General features: G+C 41.2%; 1 protein-coding gene across 1 annotated transcript; it reads left to right on the top strand.

Moving 5' to 3' along the window:
- Positions 1-1,272: 1,272 nt before the first annotated feature.
- Positions 1,273-19,276, top strand: SPTY2D1 (SPT2 chromatin protein domain containing 1). Its single transcript, XM_042038468.1, has 6 exons — positions 1,273-1,419; positions 10,157-10,271; positions 11,706-13,301; positions 14,076-14,232; positions 14,362-14,439; positions 15,678-19,276. Exons 1-6 carry the CDS (start codon positions 1,360-1,362, stop codon positions 15,772-15,774), a joined length of 2,103 nt encoding a protein of 700 aa, XP_041894402.1. The 5' UTR covers positions 1,273-1,359; the 3' UTR covers positions 15,775-19,276.

The raw sequence follows: 19,276 nt of genomic DNA, 5'->3' as shown, positions 1-19,276 counted from the left end.
GCCTTGAGGCCTTCTTGTCTCCCTGATTGGCGCTTGCCTCAGCCCAATGCTGTTTCTTAGGCTCCACCTCGGGTTAGGGTTAGGGTTTCTATGTCCAGGTTTCTGTGAGAAGCAGTGTGGAATAGAGGAATTTTTGTCAGATGGATCTCAGATAACAGATCCAGGAAATGAGCTGGTAACCAATGCAAGGGAATAGTCCTCAGTCAGCTGGTGTTCTTGCACAATTTTCTTGTTTGTCAGACTTAGAAAAATATTTGAACATACACACACAGAGAGCATTTTGTTTGGCCACTCTGCTGGTCAGCATTGCTCCTGGGAGCCCTGTTTATCAGGAAGTATTCCTGCAGCTGGGAGCGCACTGCTGAAGTAACTGTGACACCCCTACAAGCCAAGCACCATATCTGAAGCCTTGATAAGCTAAGAAAGATTGCTGAGGAAACTTAATCCATATTGCTCCTTTGTTACAGGATTTCTGCCTGGCAGGGACGAGTTGGCAGCTGGGAATGCAGGAGGGATGGGGGCAGGTGTCAGGGTGCACTTGGAGCTACTGGCCATTGCCCCAAAAAGGCTTTTTCCCTTCAAAACCCCACAGTTCTCACAGTCACTGAAAAATGAGGAGCTGCTATTGGAAAAAAGAAAAAAGTAGGAGTTTTTGCTGCTTTATTGACGTCCCTATGCCGAGGTCGGGGGTGATAATCACAGACTCATCTTTAAAGATTACCTAGTTCTGACCCCCCTGCTGTGGGCAGGGAGGGACACCTTTCACTAGACCAGGTTGCTCACAGCCCCATCCAACCCGGCCTTGACCACTCCAGGGATGGGGCATCCACAACTTCTCTCGGCAAGCTGTTCCAGTGCCTCACCACCCTCCCAGTAAAGAATTTCTCCGTGGCACTGCTCTCAATCAGTTTGACGCCGTCACCCCCGTCCCATCACTCCATGCCCTCACAAACAGCCTCTCTCCAAGGCGTTTTAGGGGCGAACCCGAGGTGGGTGGAGGGACAATCCCCGGCATCGGCGCCAGCTGTGAGCGGGGGGCGGCGAGAAGGGCCGGGCCGGGCCGGGCCGGGCAGGGCGGGGGCTGCCCCGGTGGTCTCATAAGGCCGACCCCGCCGCAGCTCCAGGCCCTGCCGTTCCGCGGGGCTCCGAGAGGCATCTTGCCCGTTCCCTCCCCCTTCCCAGCCCCGTTTCCCGTGGAGAGGCTCCGCCACAAGGGAAGTGACGCCGGTGCCAGGCGAGGTTATATAAAGGGTAGGCGGCAGCGGGCGGAAGCGAGCGGGGCCGAGCGGGCGGCGGGCGGGGGACCGCGGGCGGTGCGAGCGGGGAGGCTGCCGCAGCCCCCCGTATTCCGGCCCGGCCATGGATTTCCGCAACATTCTCGTGATGGCCTCGGAGCAGCAGGGGCTGAACGCGGTGCCGGTGAGCTCGGGGGCGGCTGGGGCTGCCGGGGGGCGCGGAGCCGGGGCGCGGTGGCGGTCGGGCCCGGGGAGGGCCCCGCGGCCGTGGGAGCCCTGCCCGCCTCTGCCTCGGCCCCCGCCCGGGCAGCGGCCTCGGCCGGGCCTTTCGCCTCGCCAGCCGGGGCTGCTCGCTTCTGGGGGCTGGAGAAGCGTCTCTGTGTGGGGAGGGGGCGAGCGGGGCCCTTTCCGTCAACAAGTGCCGGCACCCCCGGGCTGGGAGCGGGCAGCCGCGGCTTGCGCCTCCCGGTCTGGAAGTGCCGAGATCCCGGGAGCAGAGCGGTGGTGCCGGGGAAGGCAGTGGCTAAAAGTCGGCTAAGTCCTTTTGTTTGCTCTGGAAACACAAGTCTGCCACGTCTCAAGTGCGGGTCGGAGACAAAGTGACAAGTTTTGGGTGAATGGTCTGCGTTGTCTGAGGTGTCTGTGTGCACCGCGAAGGAATATCGTGTACCGGCGCTGCGGCGAGGATTGGTGGAAGGCATTTGCAATATTGTTCTGAAGTCTGTATCTCAGCAGTTTGTGGTTTAGTTCAAGCTATCAGTAACATGTGGATCCCATATGAAATAACCCACTGACTTGCCTGGATGAAGTCTGGCAGTAGGAAGGGCACGTGGCCTTTTCGTACATTAATACCCTGGGTTTGATTCCTTTGGGAGGACCCAAATTAAAAGTCATGCGTGCTTATTTGGATAAAAAATATTTTCTCTTCGGTAGCCAGCAGCTAGGGAGACGCTTCTTCTGTTTGTTCTTCAGTAGAGTGCTAGAGGTCTACTCCTACGATTACTTTGCTTAAACCCAGTGTAAATGAGGGGTAGTTGTTTTTTAACAAAAACTGGGAAAACCAGAAGAAAACTACTTTCAATTGTACAGTGTCTTCATTTTGGTGGTGTAAGACCTAGTGAGTTTGTCAGTGTCTCTGTATCTATCATTAGTAAAACTTTGGTAATATTCACTAATAGCGTGACCATTTGATAACATGTACCAACCATATGGGAGATGTGAAATTAATCAGATTCCATTGTGGGTTTAAAATATTATAAAATATACTTTTTAATATTTAGGCATATTTAATTCGTTTCTGACTCTACATAGGAATCTGGTTTGTAACATAAATAATACAACAACAAATGTAGAAATACTTTAGGATATTTAAATGCCCATTTTGTCAGTCTTCACTATATCAGCTGTTCCACTAAGTTGTCACTGGGCTATTGTAATTCTTATTTTAGATGTTTAAAGCTTCTCTTTACAGTCTCAGTTTTCCCATGCAGCTTTACTGTGTGTGCCACTACTTTTTTTTTTTTGCAAGTAGTTTCAAATCATGATGATGCCATGTTCTCCATTGCAGATGTGGTGGTGGGGGGAGGGGATCCTACTTGTTGTGCAATGCATGAGGGTTTAGCTCCTCTTTTTTAGAAAAGGCAGCATTAGGATTTGCTAATTCCTGATTAACTCATGGAGTGAGAGTGCAGTTGAATCCATAGCTGAAACAGTTTGGTTTAGCATATTAGTGGTGCAGCTTTTAACTCTGAAGTTGGCCCCAGTCTCTGAGCAAAAGCAGAGCTGCACTTGGCACTTCTTGAGGTTATTTGCAGCTGCTGGACTTTAAAAGAGAGCCCATGAAGATTTTACAATCACTGGACATCTAAACAACTCCACTACGTTAAAGCTAATACAGTAAATGTGTTTATATAAAAAAATTGAATTAATTTTAAATAGTTTTATTAAAAACACCATATAGACTAATTACACAATTTACTGGTATGTAAAATTACCAGGTTTTCAGAAATGTTAATTCTTGCATTAATGAGCATATCCCCTGAATTTCTCTCTGAGAAGTTTATTTTAAACTTTACAGTGCATTAAACTAAATACTCCATGCCCTTTGTAATGAAAAATAGTGGCATGAACAAGTAGTGTATATTCAAAGTGTATATGAATATACATACACACTATACAGGTAGTGTTTAGTTCAAAGTGGAAACTATATAAAAGCTTTAATAAATAAAGTGGTGTTGTATTGTAAAAGAGGGGCCTGGATAAAGCAGATATTACATCATGTCCCTGTCAAAATGAATCTGCTTGTTCATCTCCCTATGGAAATCCAGATTCAAAAGGAACGTTGCTGAAATCAGCCTTTTGGTGCCCTGTTAGTTGCATCAGGTTTTGTTTGTAAATAAAACAGTACATATATGAACTACTGTCTAAGCTATTAATGATGTGCTGCTAATCATGTTCGTAGCAGTTGCTGAGTAGAGCCCCAGGTTTTATCATCTAATATTCTATAGGGGTTTCACTGTTGTATCTTGTTACCTGTGCTCATATTAGCAGTTCATTAGATTTTCAGTGTGGTCTTGCTTTGACTAGACATGATAATAGTTATGAGATTTAATGTTGACTTTAGAAAGGTTTCAATTCATTCTGTCACTCTTTTTGGTAAAGTTGGTATACTCTGTTATGCCATGTGTTTCACATGACATGGTGAAGCACTTTCAGATATTTTTATTGTAGCTATTCTTTAAAATACGAAATTTTATTGCAGCTTAAAAAAAAAACAACCTTGAGGACAGTTGGAACCAAGTCATTCTTTCATTTCACCATAATTTCTAATAAATTATTAATGACAATATAGACATCTCATATTGCTCCCAGTTCCTTTCAGCTGAGGGTGAAACTTCGATGTACGGAATTTACAGAAATCTGAGGCAATTTAACCACAAAGAGGTGATGCAAAACTGAAAGAGCTTGTCATCCACGTCAGCACTTGCTGCGGTCTCACTTTAAGTTAGACTAATATGAGGCAGCCTCCAGTGAAGCTGACAGATCCAAATAGCCACGAGGAATTAAGTATTTGTGAAGTGAAACACTAACAGAATCCCAAGAGTTTGTTCAGAGGGCCTTGGGTTACAGAGCCTGCCCATCGAATTCTAATCTGCAAATTATCGAGCGTTTGCCCACGGGCAAGAGAAGCCCTGCATGTGAAATAATGGGAATGGCTGTGAAGTGCAGATTGCTGCTGTAGGACCAGACTCCCATTGATTGATGTGTGTGCATTTATTGTGTGCTTAAAACGTGCCTCTGAACAGGGCCTAAAATGCTTTGGATTGCGTCAGCCTCCACAGGAGGAACTGCAAGATACACAATATGAAATGTTGGCAGGGACGAGGAGGACTTCTACTCTCAACTTGACTGACCTGATAGTAAAGTTCCAGACTGTCGAGGTTTAAATGCTGACTAGTAGAATTTTCAGCTTTTCTTATTCCTGGTCTCTTTTTTGCAAAAGCAGATGAAAATGGGGACCACACTATCACTACAAAAAGGAAAGCATGAAGTATCTGTTCAGGTTTTTTTCCTGTATGAAGCAACATTTAATAGAAGGAATCTTTGCTTTTTTTACAGCCAATGGTTCTGCTGCAGTGTTGTGGCAGCAGTTGCAAAATTGGAAGAAAAGAATTTTTGCTTCTTTTAGGAATAAAATGTATGAACCTGTTGAATTGGTTTTGGGAGAGGAGAATGGTATGAGCTGATAGGCTTTACCAATAAGAGTATTTTAACTTTCTCTTGGTAGGGATTGTTAGAACCTGAAGGGAGGCAAATTTAAACATACTTTTTACTATTTACTTTGTCACAACCAGATATTGAAAGCAGCAGTTGAGAAGTCATCCTGTGTGTATTCTAAGACAGTCTCTCTGCAGAGTCAGGTGCTGGGAACTCGGTGGTGAATCTGTAGCAGGAGCTTTGGAAATACCAGCTCAGGATGAACAGCAGAGGCCCCTGGGCAGTGAACACAAATGGCCACTTCAAATGTGGAAAGCTGCCTTCTGAGGAACTGGCATTGTGAGAGGAGTGACACAAACAAGGGTGTATGTGGTGGGTGAACCATTCCTGATGTTCCCAGAAAGTTACACACTGAAGAATATTTAGGGGGAAACAGGGACTTCCCATTGGAAGTTACATGTCTTGGCAAATGATAAGGAAGAACAGGGAAAGTGTTGTAACATCATACAGGGGTCGCTACTTGCTAGTGAAAAACAGTAAATAAAAGAATCTGCAGCCTGTGAGAGCCTCTGCAAGTTGCCTGTAGTGGATAACACAGGTGGAATTGTCTTTGCATTGCATGTGCAAGCCCATTGCAGTAACTGAGCTGCCCAGGTGCTCTCCTTGAGAATCAGGCTCGGCAGAATTGATCTCTTGCATTGCCACTTGTGTAAATACTGACCATTGTTAAAGGCAATACTACTACTGTTACTTCTCTTTGGGGCTGGTATTTGGTCTAGGCACTTTTTGAGTGCCAAAAAGTTTACAATTATTTTATAAATTCTGTTTTACAGTCCAAGATTTGGTACTTGAGTGCTGACATCAAAGCAGCTACAACTCTATCAGGATCAAGTGCCGCATTTTGTAGGAAGTCAGTGACTTCAGAGCAAATAGTCACTGTTTACAACTTGAATAGTGAAGTGTTCTGGGAACAGCTTGACCTGCTCTTTCCTAAAGGCTAAACATTTCTATTCCTCTTTTGATTTAACCAACTGTGCAATAGTTATTAAAATCCAGACTAGTGCAGCTGGTACAGTGACATGTGCTGGGTTATTTTGCCTGGTTTATGTGCAATCTGATGCATATTCATTTGCACTGTATGTAAAACACTTTATTAGTATTTGTGGAAAGTGTATGGTTCAGTGCTTTTAAAAAGACTACACTTCAGCAGGTTAATTTATGCTATTGCTGAATGAATGTGAACAAAATTAGCAACAGTACAGAAAATGGGTATTCATTTATGAATTGTTTTGCTGTGCTTTCAGCTGTTAGTCAATATTAAGAAATGCTACTGATGGGAAAACTTAACTTATTTTGTGTGATTTGTCATGTTAGGGCCAGTCAGAAAAGAGCTTGTCTGTCAAGCTGCTTTACAAACCTGCTACTGGATGGGACACTGTTGGTAACAGTGCAGCAAAACAAAGCCTGAAAACTGCTTCCCCATCACTTTAATTCTTTATTAGGTTTCCTAACAGAATAGATCAATCTACATTTGTCCCTGCTGTTAAGCAGTTTTCAAAGGTGCTCCTTAGGCACAAAATCATTTAGGTTGGAAAAGATGCTTGAGTCCTACACAGTTTTTAAAACAGAATTTTCAAAACTGAGGATACAGTTGAAATGGAATAATTAAATGAAGCTTTGCCAAATTAGGTTACCAATGTCAAAACATAATGTGTTTAACTTTGTAGGATAATTTACACAGACATCATTATACTAAGATGAGTATACTACAAAGTACTGCAAATAATTTCTAATGTACTAATTAGCTTCAACCTGTTTGACAAGATTTTGACTGATAATGTGTGGATTGCTTTGCTTCTCTGTCTGTTCCAGTTAAAATGGAGTAAGCCAGATTTCTTTGGGACACAGAGCCATGGGCCACATTTGAGCAACAGCTGAGAGACAATGCTGCACCACAGTTCAGGTGTCCTGAGCAGTCAAGTCTTGGAATGCTCTTGGTGCAAACAACAAAATCGGTTCTCAGATTGTGGTGAACTTCTTGCAGAGAGGTGAAGCTCAGTAAATGAGCTTGGCTGTAGTAGGTCTTTAATGTGATGAGGTGTCATGGCAGGTTTTAATATGCAATGTATGTGGGTAGTGTCTTTGTAATTCTGCTCTGGTCATTTCAGAAACTGCTCAAGAAGGCTACAGGGCAGCTGCAATACCAGCCACTTTCTTGGAGCCAGTTTTGGGTGCAGTTTAGAAATGAGCCTCCAAACCTTGCTTCTTAGTGCATGTATATTCAAGCTAATTTATGGGTTTGCATGTTAGTAATTAAAGTAATCCAAGGATCTATTCATGTGTTGCTGATCAATTAATCAGAAATGAGAATGAAGGATTCCATTGTGTGATATGGACATTTATAGGGTATATGCTGCCAGCCTGCCTGATTATTGCTTCTAAAACATTTGGATGTAGGTCTCCTTACCAGATATTTTATTTAATTATTTTAGTTAAGTTTCATAAGGCTTTATGAGGGTAGGAAGATATTTATAGAAATGCTGACTTGTGTGGCTCTTCAGTGATACTTTTTTTGTTTGGGTCTGTTTTTCACATCTCTTTCATTTGGTGAGAATCTTAATATCTCATGTGGGAGATCTTGGTTTAGATTTTAATCTGTTGGCTTACTTCTGAAATAAAACAAACAAAACCCCCACCCTCTCAAACCTCAGGTTTGGGTTTCTTTTGTTCCTAAATATATTCTGCTTTCCATCTGCTTCTGGGTTTGACTGCCTTCTATTGTATTTATCTTTGCAACTGTCTCTTTCTCATTGCTTTGTTTTTTCTTCTGTATTCTGTTTGTGGGAAGAAGTTCAAAAAAGTTTCTCTTTTTCCCCATTTCAGGCACAATCTGGTACATTTGTGAAAGGCAGTGTCTGAACATGTGTAGCACATTAGTGCAAGTGGTTGTTACAGAACCCAGTAAGAGGCAATTGGGCACTTAACATTGATTTAAGTAATGTTTATTGGATACGAGAGAAGCAAAAAGGGGGTAGTGTAGATAACTTTACATCTGTTCAGTTGCTGGAACCCCAGGCTGAACAGCGCCGGACAGACCTCAGGCCATGCAAATCCTGTCTGTGTTGCAGATGAGCAGTACTGTAGTCTTTAGAGCTTTTGCAGTATGTCCTGGGCAGTTAATAGCTCAATTTATCATTTCCTCTGCCAAGGAAAAGGATGTTAACACAAAAACATGCAGCTTTACCTCAGGATATAATGAGATACAGAATCACAGAATAGGAACCATTAAAGGTGATCTAGTCCAACTCCCCTGCAATGAGCAGGGACAGTCTTAAACAGATCAGGTCACCCAGAGCCCTGTCCAACCTGGCCTTGAATGTTTCCAGGGATGGGGAATCTACACCCTCTCTTGGCAATCTGTGCCAATGTTTCACTATGCTCATCAAACGATTCCTGGTCAGAATCTACCCTCTTTTAGTTTAAAGCCAATATCCCCTGTCCTATTGCTACTGCCTCTGCTGAAAAGTGTCCCCATCTTTCTTACAAGCTCCCTTTCAGTACTGAAAGGCTGCAACAAGATCTCCCTGGAGTTCTCCTGGCGAATTATACCACGTGCAAGTGCTGTAAGTGCCAGGTGCCGTTGGGGGCTGTGTATTCTGTCACAGTTAGTGCTGAGGTCACACTGATCTCAGGTGGTAAGCGGAGTGCAGGCCTGCACTGCTTCAGGTCAACTCGTGTGTGGATCACTAACTCCTTGATGTACAACAGTATTGTGTTTAAGATCACTGCCAGCAGGAACTTAAATCAGTATTGTTGGTTATATGTCAACCTATTAATTATGCTGGTGAAGTCAATTCCAACTTTTGGAGTAATTAAATTTTTTGAGTTGATTTATTTATTTTTGCTGAATTAGGTAACCTGAAACTGAAATGAGTATCCACAAGCAAGCTGAAAATGGAGCTGTAAACCTGCAGTCTGGAATTCAATTGACTGGCAGCTTGGGCTGTAGTTTGCTTTTAGGTCCTCTTGGTCAAAGACTAGAGCTAAACTGAAGTACTTTTATTCCATTACTAATGCAGCCATTGCATTCCTTAATAGTCTAATGCATTTCACTCATTTTGTTTCCCTACCTGGCTTCTGGTTTCCTATTCATTCCCTCCAAAAGCTGAGTGAGCCCCTGTTGTGGATGCGTAGAATGTACCTCACTCAAAAGACAGGCAGCAATGTATTTTGAGATAAAATAATGATTTGACAATTCACTGGAATTTAACAAAGTTTAACAGTGGTTTGATGAGGTTTAATAAGTTTAATGCAAGGTTCATCTTATCAATTAATGGAAGAAACATACAAAAAAGAAGGTTGAGTTCAAATTCATTCATTAATGAGTTCATTTAGAGTGATTCTCAGATACTGGCAATGCAAAAAGTACAGTCCTGTTGAGTCACAAGGTTCTGAGTGGATTCCTTGCTTTCTAAACTCCATTTGGAGCTAGGAGTGGCTGGATCCATTCTTAGTCTCAGGCTTGGTCAGTAGTATACGTCTAATGGAATTATCCATACTGTTTGTAATAATTTGAAGTGGATGGATTAGTAAGATTTCATAATACTGATGCAACAGCCTCTGTCACCTACTGAGCATCTGTCATGAGTAAGGAGTCTTTCCACCTTGGGTAAGGAAGGATCCCTTACCTTCAGGTAAGGGCCAAGCACCAAGTTTCTAACCCTGAGAGGCATCCCTGCTCTAGGTGGTCACCTGGCATCCAGTTAAGCTGCAGCTCAGGCAGAGCTCAAATCAGGCCCATCCTGATGGCAGTATTTGTAGGGTGAAGTAGTTGGCTGCTGGCCAATGGTATAGACAAGAGATGTCCTTGCTGATATCTTCTTCTGGACTTTGGTTATCTTGCTCTTTTGATGGTTATAAAACAACCTTTCAAAATATTTTTCAAGACACCTGTACTCCCTTGGACCAGACACTTTCTAGCTTGCAAGTTTATCCCGAGGACTTGGGGCTGGTTGCTCCTTAGTCAGCCTGAAAGTACAGCTGTGAGTCAAATGTATCCAGCATGACCCTCAGCTTCAGTGGCAATTCATTGTTTACTCTGTATCATCTCTGGGCTTAAGCCAAGTACAGGACTGTTATGCAACTCCTCAGTTTTAAACTCTTAATTTCTTAACTCTTCTGACTTATTTCTTTGTTCCTTGCAGAAAAGGTACAGTTTAGCTGTTGGTCCTCCCAAAAAAGTTCCCAAAGTCAAGGGTGTAGAGTCTGCAGCAGTGCAAGCCTTTCTCAGACGGCAAGAAGAAGAAAAGAGGAAAAAAGGTAAAAGTACAAAATATCTCCTATGGGAGACTTTCATGGATTCTTTGGTATTTGTCACCTTATTCAAAGTTCTTGGAAATCTAGCTGCACATCTGTTTCTGGAATTTATGCATAGAACTGATTCTGAGGGAAAGCCAGAACTAAGGACCAGGGATGTTTACTTGCTTTCCTAAGGAGTTAAACATTAATCAGCTACATTAGCATTTATGGTTAGAGATTCAGAAGCAGTTTGGGTGAAGAGCAAAAAACTATCTGAACTTTAGTCAGCTTAACTTTGAAAAGCTTCATCTGTGTGAAAAATGGAAAGAGTTGCTGTTGTTTTGTCTTAGTCTAGTGTATCAGTACAGTCTGAATTTTAAAGAGTCGGAGCCACAATTTTTCCGCTTCTGTATTGCCTTTAAATAGTCTATGGAATAAACTAGTACTGCATTGCTTCTGATGTTAATGTTGTGTTAAAGGTAACCAAATCCAATGGACTGGATGGCCCAGGTTATTCCTCCTCTCCTGGGCCAGCCATGAGTCTGTTCCTTATCCCTCCTGCCAGGTCCAGCCAGAAGCAAGACTAGGCATGAATTCCGCATGGGCATGCTGGCACACTCTGTGCTGTCACAGCGTTTGATGATAGAATAACACAAGGCGTGGTACCTTTACAGGCACCCAAAATATGAGTAGCCCAATCCATTTTCTAGGAATTTTTACTTTTTCTGAATCTTTCTGGTATTTGGCCCCCACTCCTTCATCTGTCCAGTATTTGGTATTTAGATGTCTCATTCACCAGGTAGTTCAGTCTGACTCTTGTCAGCAGATCACAGGCACATGGTAGAGAGCATTACTTATGCAGAAAACAGCTAAGCCAGAACAGTAAGGATGTAGGACAGACTGTGGAGATAAACCCCTGTGCCCTATCAAACATGTGTAATGACCAGCTGCTTGCTTATTTGTGTTCAGCTGCTTCTCTCTCCCCTATATCCCTGTACACACACACAGAGACTATTTTCTGATTCTTACCTCCCAATACTTATTCCCTCCCCTTCAACCTCCCTTCAACATTTGATAGTAAGTTCTGTACAGTCTCAAGGTTCTCTTGCTCAGTCTCAGAACTCTGTCTGCTACCCAGAGATCCCATAAATTCTGTACCTTCTTATACAGTGATTGTCCATATTTTTCATAGCATCCTGGAAAGCTGCTTCCCTCAAAAAGCCTTTAGTGGGTTTTGTTATAGCAGCATTTGACTTAATTGCTTGCCTTTGTTGGAGCAGCTGATACAGGTGGGTTAGCCTGCCCTGTTGGCAGACCTGTAGTCACTTTCTGGACTATTTTGGATAGCTGTTAGCCAGTTATCTTTAAGTTACTGTCCTAAGTGGTTTTTTAGTTTGGAAAATATTGAAATAAAAAGTAGTGCTTTTGCATAACTTTCTCCTGATTTTCTTGCAGCGCTGGAAGAAAGAAGGAAGAAAGAGCAGCTCTTGGCGAGGCGCATTGAACTGAAACATGACAGAAAGGCAAGAGCCATGGCCTCACGAACAAAGGATAATTTTTATGGTTATAATGGCATTCCTGTTGAAGAGAAGCCTAAAAAGAGGAGGACTTGTGAGAATGTTGCTCAAGCCCCAGAGGCTGAGTATGCAACAGAAGATGAAGCTGAGCAACTTGAATACAGTCAGACAGAATCTGAGCACGAGCAAGAAGAATATGAAGAGAAACCATCCAAAGCTGCAGTGAAACCAAAGGCACCTCCCAAAAGTGCACCAGCACCTCTGAACTTTGCAGAGCTATTGAGGCTTGCTGAAAAGAAACAGTATGAACCAGTGGAAATAAAACCAGTGAAAAAGGTGGAAGAGAGGCCCAGAACTGCAGAAGAATTGAGAGAGAGGGAGTTCTTGGGACGCAAAAACAAAAAAGTAGAAATGCATAAGAAAAGTGAGAAGGAGATTAAGCCTGCAGGGATATCCAGTTCTTCAAAAAAACTGTCTTCTCAAAAAGCATCTGTAAATGCAAAACTTAATAAAAGTTCAGTAGATAAACATTCCAAATCTAAAAGCAGTCTGTCACTTTCTATGGGTGGTATTGATAAGAAATCCAAAGCACCAGCATTGACTGAAAAACACCCACGGTCATCATCTTCTTCCAGACTTGATCAAATGGAAAGAAACTCACAAAATGGTTCCTTAAAAAGCTCTACTGGTAGCAGTCATAGTAAATTACCTGTCAATGGTATTAAAAAGTCTGGCTCAAGCTCTCACGTGCCACCCTCAAAACCCATGGCCAATGGGGCTCAGAGGCTGCCATCTGCTAAAGAATCCAGCCTGAAAAAGTCTGCCCATGCAAAACCAGGAAAACCTGCAGCCCTTCAACATGGAATCAACTCCAATGCAAAGCGATCAGGCAGCAGCTTAGGAAAAGGAGGACCTGGACATCCCGGGGGCGGTTCAAGTGCAGGACCGGGGCGATCAAGCAGCAGTTCTGGCGTGGGACCTGGGAGGCCAGGAAGTGGTTTAAGCTCAGGACCTGCGCGACTGGGCAGCAGCTCAGTCCCAGGACCTGGGAGGCCAGGCAGCAGCTCAAGCACAGGACCTGGGCGACCGGGGGGTGGCTCAGGAGTGGGACCAGGAAGGCCGACAGGCAGCTCAAGCACAGGACCTGGGCGACCGGGCAGCAGCTCAGGCGTGGGACTGAAGCGACCGGGCAGCAGCTTGGGCACTGGATCAGGAAGGCCGGGCAGCAGCACAAACATAGGACCAGGGCGACCAGGCAGCAGCTTGGGAACAGGACCAGGAAGGCCAGGAGTCAGTCCAAGCACAGGAGCCAAGCGACCAGGCAGCAGCTTGGGCACTGGACCAGGGAGGCCGGGCATCAGCACAAGCACAGGACCTGCGCGACCAGGCAGTGGCCCGGGCACAGCTGTAAAACCCAAGTGTACTGTCGTGTCAGAAACCATTTCTTCTAAAAACCTTGTCACAAGACCTAGCAATGGACAGATGAATGGAATGAGACCTTTTCCAGGGCATAGACCTGTGCTTCATCCTCAAGGTATGCATTTCTAGAACAACGAATTTTTTCACTGTTGTGGTTTAACTCCAGCTGGCAACTAAGAACCATGCAGCTGCACACTTGCCCTGTCCTCCTGTAAGGAGAAGAATTGGAAAAAAAAGTGAAACTCAGATAAGAACAGTCTAATAATTGAAACAAAATTAAATATAGCAACTTCTTATTTATTTTTACCTATGTTCATAATTCTTGAAATACAGGTGGTGTGAAGTATCACATGAAAGGAAACTAAGCAGCCTGTGATGGATATTGGTATATGAATGCTGTTAGAAGGAGCAGAATTGAAGGATTTGCTTCCAGTGTTGCTTGATAGTTGGTCGGTAAAACTTTGTAGCGTCTTAAATAACAGATGCTTGAAGGGCTACATGAAAAATCAGTCACAAGTTTTACATTTCAGTGTTTTTGCAAATTTATTTTATCAGTGACAAGCAGTTCTAAAAATTTATTTCTGATCAGGAGCAAGCAGTGTGGAGTGTAATGAATAAGTGACTAGAAAACCCTGAACAAAGAACAGGTATCTGTCGAGTGGTTTCCTCAGGATGCCATTGCTAATACTGATGTGTAATCTCCTCTAGCATAACTCAGAGGAAGTATTTCCTCTTGCTGGATTTCTGAGAAATGCTGGTTAACTTGAGCCAGAAGCTTTCCACCTTGAAGCCCAGAAAATGGCTGTGCCTAAGGTATAGCAAGGAGAAGTACTGTTAAATTAATGTAGTGTTCATGTTATTAATGATTGTCTTCTCTCCCATCATTTAGGTCTTGGAAGACCACCTATTAGTTACAAGAGACAAATAGATGATGATGATGATGATGAATATGACTCTGAAATGGATGACTTCATTGAAGATGAAGGGGAACCTCAAGAAGAAATATCAAAACATATTCGGGAAATATTTGGCTATGACCGGAAAAGGTAAGAAAAGTGACAAGTTTAAGATACTGCAGAACAAGCAGTAGAACAAGTAATTATTCTTCCTAAGAAGGGATATGAATTCATTAGCTGTTTTTTTTTAAGTGTTAAAAACTGATATTTAATTTTCAGGTACAAAGATGAAAGTGATTATGCCTTACGTTATATGGAGAGCAGCTGGAGAGAGCAACAGAAAGAAGAAGCTAGGAGGTATGCATGGATTTAAACTTGGATACAAATTGGGAAGTTTGTTTGTTGCTGAAGTCATAGGGCTAAGCTAGCAAATATCCAATCTGCTTTTTATAGCAGAGGTGTATAAGCCTTACAATTTTTTATAAGAAAGCTTAAGTAAAGATGGAACTCATACAGTCAGTGGTGGGTACACTAAATAAGTCATGTATGTTCTTATCTATCACAAACCTGGCTTGTTAAGAACCAATAAAAACCAAAGCTAATTAATTTCGAAAAATCTTTTTAAAAATACAAATTTCAGTTGAAATTCCAAATCCTTTAACTTGTCACAAACATTACAATATTCTGCTAGTTTGAGGTCTGGAAATTTTGTTTTTCTCTATACACGTGTGTGTGTCTGTATTTCTGTAGAAGTATAAAAAGTATGCTGACAAGATTTTGTAGTCACTGATTTAAAATATGAAGATGATATTTTCATATTGGTTTTGGCCTTTGGGCCTGGGCAATTCTTGTGTCATAAACTGATTTTCTTTTTGTTTTTTAATGAGTGGTGGGACAAGTTTTGTGAAAGCTGTGTAAGGGTTTTTTATAGAAAGTTAAAATACTGGAATGCATGGAGTTACCAAATTCTTTTGTTCAACTGAAATTCCTATATGGTTATTTAGAAGGTGCCTTGAGCATTAGAAACTTGCATCTTTGAAGTTATAATCAGTGTCCTTATTCCTCCTGGCTCCTGCGGAATAGCTGCAGCCCATGGAAAGATATAGTCTGTTAAGTGGAGTTAGGGGAAATAACTGGAATTTTAAAGTGATACTGCTTTTAACCAAACTCTGTTGACATCTTAGAGTGAGCTTTTGCAGAGTTGAATTCCTGACTCAACTTTAACTACACATGCACTATAAAGGAAGTGGAGATAAGAAACTTGAGTTAAATTCAGTTTTACCTTTTCAATGGATGTGTTTCAGTAGCTGCATTTTGGGAGAAAAAAAGACCTTATGTATTAAATTTAGTAAATATTTTTATACAATCTTTATTTTTGAACAGAAGTCTTGGATATTTTCTCTTGAAATATTTGATTCTAGTCTTATGATAAAAAAATCTTGATTTCTTAAAGCTATATTCGTTCTATAACTAAAGAACATCTGATATGAAATTATTCTTCAAATCAGCTGTAGTACTTTTAGCATTGCTTTTTGTAGAAGTAAAACCTCAAGTGTCCTGAGTAGCAGTGTAAAGGATTTAATCTTGTTTGGCAGCTTGAGACTTGGTGTTCAGGAAGACTTGGAAGAATTGAGACGGGAAGAAGAAGAATTGAAACGCAAGAGACAGTCAAAGAAGCTGAGGACACGTTAACTGACTTACGATGTTGACTTTGTTCATGTTTCTGCTCCCCTCTGCCTTCATACATCTCTTATTCTACTTCAGTTTCCATTTGCTTGTTAGAGGGCAAAAGAATATTTAAAGGGATTAAAGTACTGAAAAGCAAGGCTTTAGTTTGACCTAAATAAGATATTTATTTTTAATACTTGCCAGGGTTGTTTTTTTATGAAGAAATTAATGCACTAATGCATATTAAATGGAATAAAATTAATAGATGTTTCCATTGATTAAACCAGTTCAAGATGCCAGCAGAAATACTGACTAGCTATGCACTGACTTGGAACTGTGTGGGCCATGTACCAGTAAACCAATTTTGCATTCACTTGAAAGCATTCTTGTTCCCTGATATTTCTTGAGACTTGGAAAGAGTGCTCTGTATCCTGCCCTATCTCTCAACATGAGCCTCAAAGTGTTAAAATGTCATCTTCTGTATAGCAGCAGCTTGGGTGTAAGTTCATCCACAGCCCACAGGTGTTTAAGGCAATAAAGTGCTGCAGATCTTTTGAGGACCCATAAAATAACTTGAACCTCTTTATTACTAAACAGAAAAGTGCATGTCATTTGCAAACTGTGCAGTTATGGATATGGCCAAAAGATTATGTTGGCTTTTGCTGTGTCTGGAATTCCAGTGCCAGTCTAATTCAGTATGAGAAACACACACCCTGAAACCAGGAATTTCTAGTGTTTGTATGTAACCGGTGCTTTTGGGCTCAAGCATATACTTGGGAATTCTTTTCCTGCCCTGTAAATCTTCAGATTTGTTTAACAGCTTCTGCTGCTTTTACAAATTGTGTTTTTTCTTGCATTAAACATCTGATGTGTTCAATTATTTAAAATGTGAAGCAGTCATTTATCTACTTAGTTTTACTGTTCAGAAGGAACATTAGAATTAAGTTTTGTTAGAATGTATTTGCAGCTTTTTTTGTGTTATCATGTTAACTAGTTAATATTTGTGATTGATTTCAGCATGCTGAAAACCTAAAATATGTATAGCAGGAGAGTTAGTTCAGTTACTTTCCTTAATGCCCGTATTTGCACATTATTTCTAACTATGCACTTAAAGACTGTTTGTTTCAGTAACTGAATTTGTTTACAATCAGCACAGGGTTCATGTAAGTCTACAGGAGTTGCACTGAGACCTGAAGCTCAAATCTGGTGTTGCGCCTACTTGGATTTCCCCAAGTTGCCCTTCAAAGCTCACCAGTGTCATTACTCAGCTTTGCCTCAAGCTCCAGGACTCCATTGGTAGCATCTGCCTTCAGCTGCTTCAGGCCATTATGTTTTAATGCTAGAAATACTTTTAAAAGTACAAAAAGGGCTTTGGGTGTTGGTTGGGGGGGAAGGGAAAAATTACCTTTTGGAAAAACAACAAAGGAATCTTTCCTATTGGGGCTATTTTTAACAGTGCTGTTTCTAGGAAGCAGTTCAGATAGCAACCTGTAAGGAACAGTCTTGGAAGCTGCTCAAGTTTAAACATCTGATTTTTAATGTAAGAAAAAACAGATTTGCCTTTTTAAGATGTTTTCTGTCAATGGTGTAGCATTTCACTGCCTCAGCAAAACACTGATGTAAGTTATGCCATAGTTTATATAAACTATCTCAGTATTAGCTAACATGGAGCCCAGGTGAAGATGCCATTGTTGCTCCTCTGTAGTTTTAACTTTCTCTATTAACTAACAAAAACTGCTTCTCAGTGTGTGCACTTGAGACCATGCAAGATAGTGTAACCTCACTGTCTAGAAGTGTGTTGTATTCTCTGCTGCATTGGGGCCATCTAAAATTTCCTGTTGGAGATTTCCTGGTTTCTAGAATTACCCATTCAGGACAGTGAACTTTGGGACCATGATCAAGTTCTGGGTTTGTACTTTTTAATTCTTTTTAGCTGGAGAAAGACTCAAGGTCCATCAACCCAGACAGCTGTATCATCTGTGAACAACTTCCTGCCTGACTGGGGAGAAAAAAGTACCTTATGAAGCAAAAGAAATATATGAATTTCAAATTGGTTCAGTTGGGAAAGAAATCTGCATTTCAGACAAATACAGGTTAAGTAAAACCTGATTATTTCACCACTTTCTGATTATTCAACCATGCAAGATCAGTTAAACTTCTTAATCTGTAAAGCACTTTGTCATTTAGATGGTGACTGGAATGTACTCTGCTAGCCTCCCTAAGACACTGTATAACTCTTTTCACACAGTTGATCGTTGCTTAAATTGTCTGTTTCATATGAAAAATTATTCAAGGACACATTTGTAATTTTACAGTCAAGAAGTACTTTCTCATAATTGGCATGGGATGCTGATGGGTTTCCTATTTTGTACAAATGTTTGGCTTTTAATGTGCTTGCATATTTGTTGCATATTTGTATGTCAGCTAGGAAGCAACTAAACTAATTTTTTAATTCCTGACCTTGTATCCAAAAACCTGTTCACTGTTTGCCAGATTAATAGTATTCGTCTAATGACAGTATTTCAATACTTGTCCAAAGTGCATCTGAATTTGAGGTGAAGAAAAACTGGAAGAATGCTTACATTGGTTTATCAGGATTGGCTGTTCAGCTAATGATTTAATTGTATTTAAGGAAATTCTGGTTTGGTGTTTAGATTTTTAATTCACTGTTTGACAATGTGCCTTTTTTTACTAAATTGTGTCAAAAAATAATGAATGTAGGAGTATAAAAAGGTTGGTTTCTCTGCTATCTCAGATTCTATATCCTTAAACTTGAGAGTGTGAAATGATGTACTTTTCATAAAACCCTTCCAGGTCTGGCTTTGATTGCACAATTAAGGTAGCTACTTCTTTACTGCTAATGCTAAATCAAATGAAGGGCACTTTCTATTGATGACTACTTTTTGAAAATGTCTTGTATTTACACTTCAGCTGTATTTCACTTTACAGCAATGTCTTTTGGAGGCCAGGGTTTTGCATATCACAGGAAGCCTTAGTGTGCAACTCTGTGCTGTGCTTTAAAATAAAAATCTTTCAAGAAGTATATGAGATCTCTATGGAAATCTGGATTTATTTTTGTGTAAAGCCCAAAATATTGTCCAGGAAAACTAATTTTCTATTTTTTTTTTGCATTTTGTAACATAATCTAGTAGCTGATGCATATTTCTAGATGGAGCATATTTCTGGAGACCAAAACATGTCAGAAAGAAAATAAATATATGGAGAGACTGGTGTTTAAATTGTGATGAATGTACTTCTATTTATTTTGGTGAGTGGGTGTGATGCAATATTAAAGTATTAGTGTGTAAATAAGGGTGCTTCTAGTTTTAGCTGATGGTTTTTTTTCTTTGGGGATATCATGTGTGCACAGTGTCTTTTTACACAATGTGACAAATCAGGTTAAAACCTCATACATAGCTTAACTGCTCTCTGGTGCTGTCAAGAAGTGTATACTTTAGCACACACCAAATGCATATAAGTTTTTCAGAGTATGTATACAATAAATTAACAGGCATTAAACATTTTA

Source organism: Corvus kubaryi, unplaced genomic scaffold (genome assembly GCF_017639235.1).
Source record: "Corvus kubaryi isolate FWS band 111438036 unplaced genomic scaffold, C.kubaryi_AGA036_p1.0 37392, whole genome shotgun sequence".
Taxonomy (NCBI): domain Eukaryota; kingdom Metazoa; phylum Chordata; class Aves; order Passeriformes; family Corvidae; genus Corvus; species Corvus kubaryi.
Note: the sequence above shows the minus strand (reverse complement) of the source record. Positions and strands in the feature narration are given on the sequence as shown.

What these genes read in the sequence shown, in the direction of transcription:
- SPTY2D1 (XM_042038468.1), top strand. Translation starts at nt 1,360, where the DNA reads ATGGATTTCCGCAACATTCTCGTGATGGCCTCGGAGCAGCAGGGGCTG. An exon ending in AGAAGAAAAGAGGAAAAAAG is followed by an intron (nt 10,272 to 11,705) that starts GTAAAAGTACAA and finishes ATTTTCTTGCAG; the next exon opens with CGCTGGAAGAAAGAAGGAAG. An exon ending in CAGAAAGAAGAAGCTAGGAG is followed by an intron (nt 14,440 to 15,677) that starts GTATGCATGGAT and finishes CTTGTTTGGCAG; the next exon opens with CTTGAGACTTGGTGTTCAGG.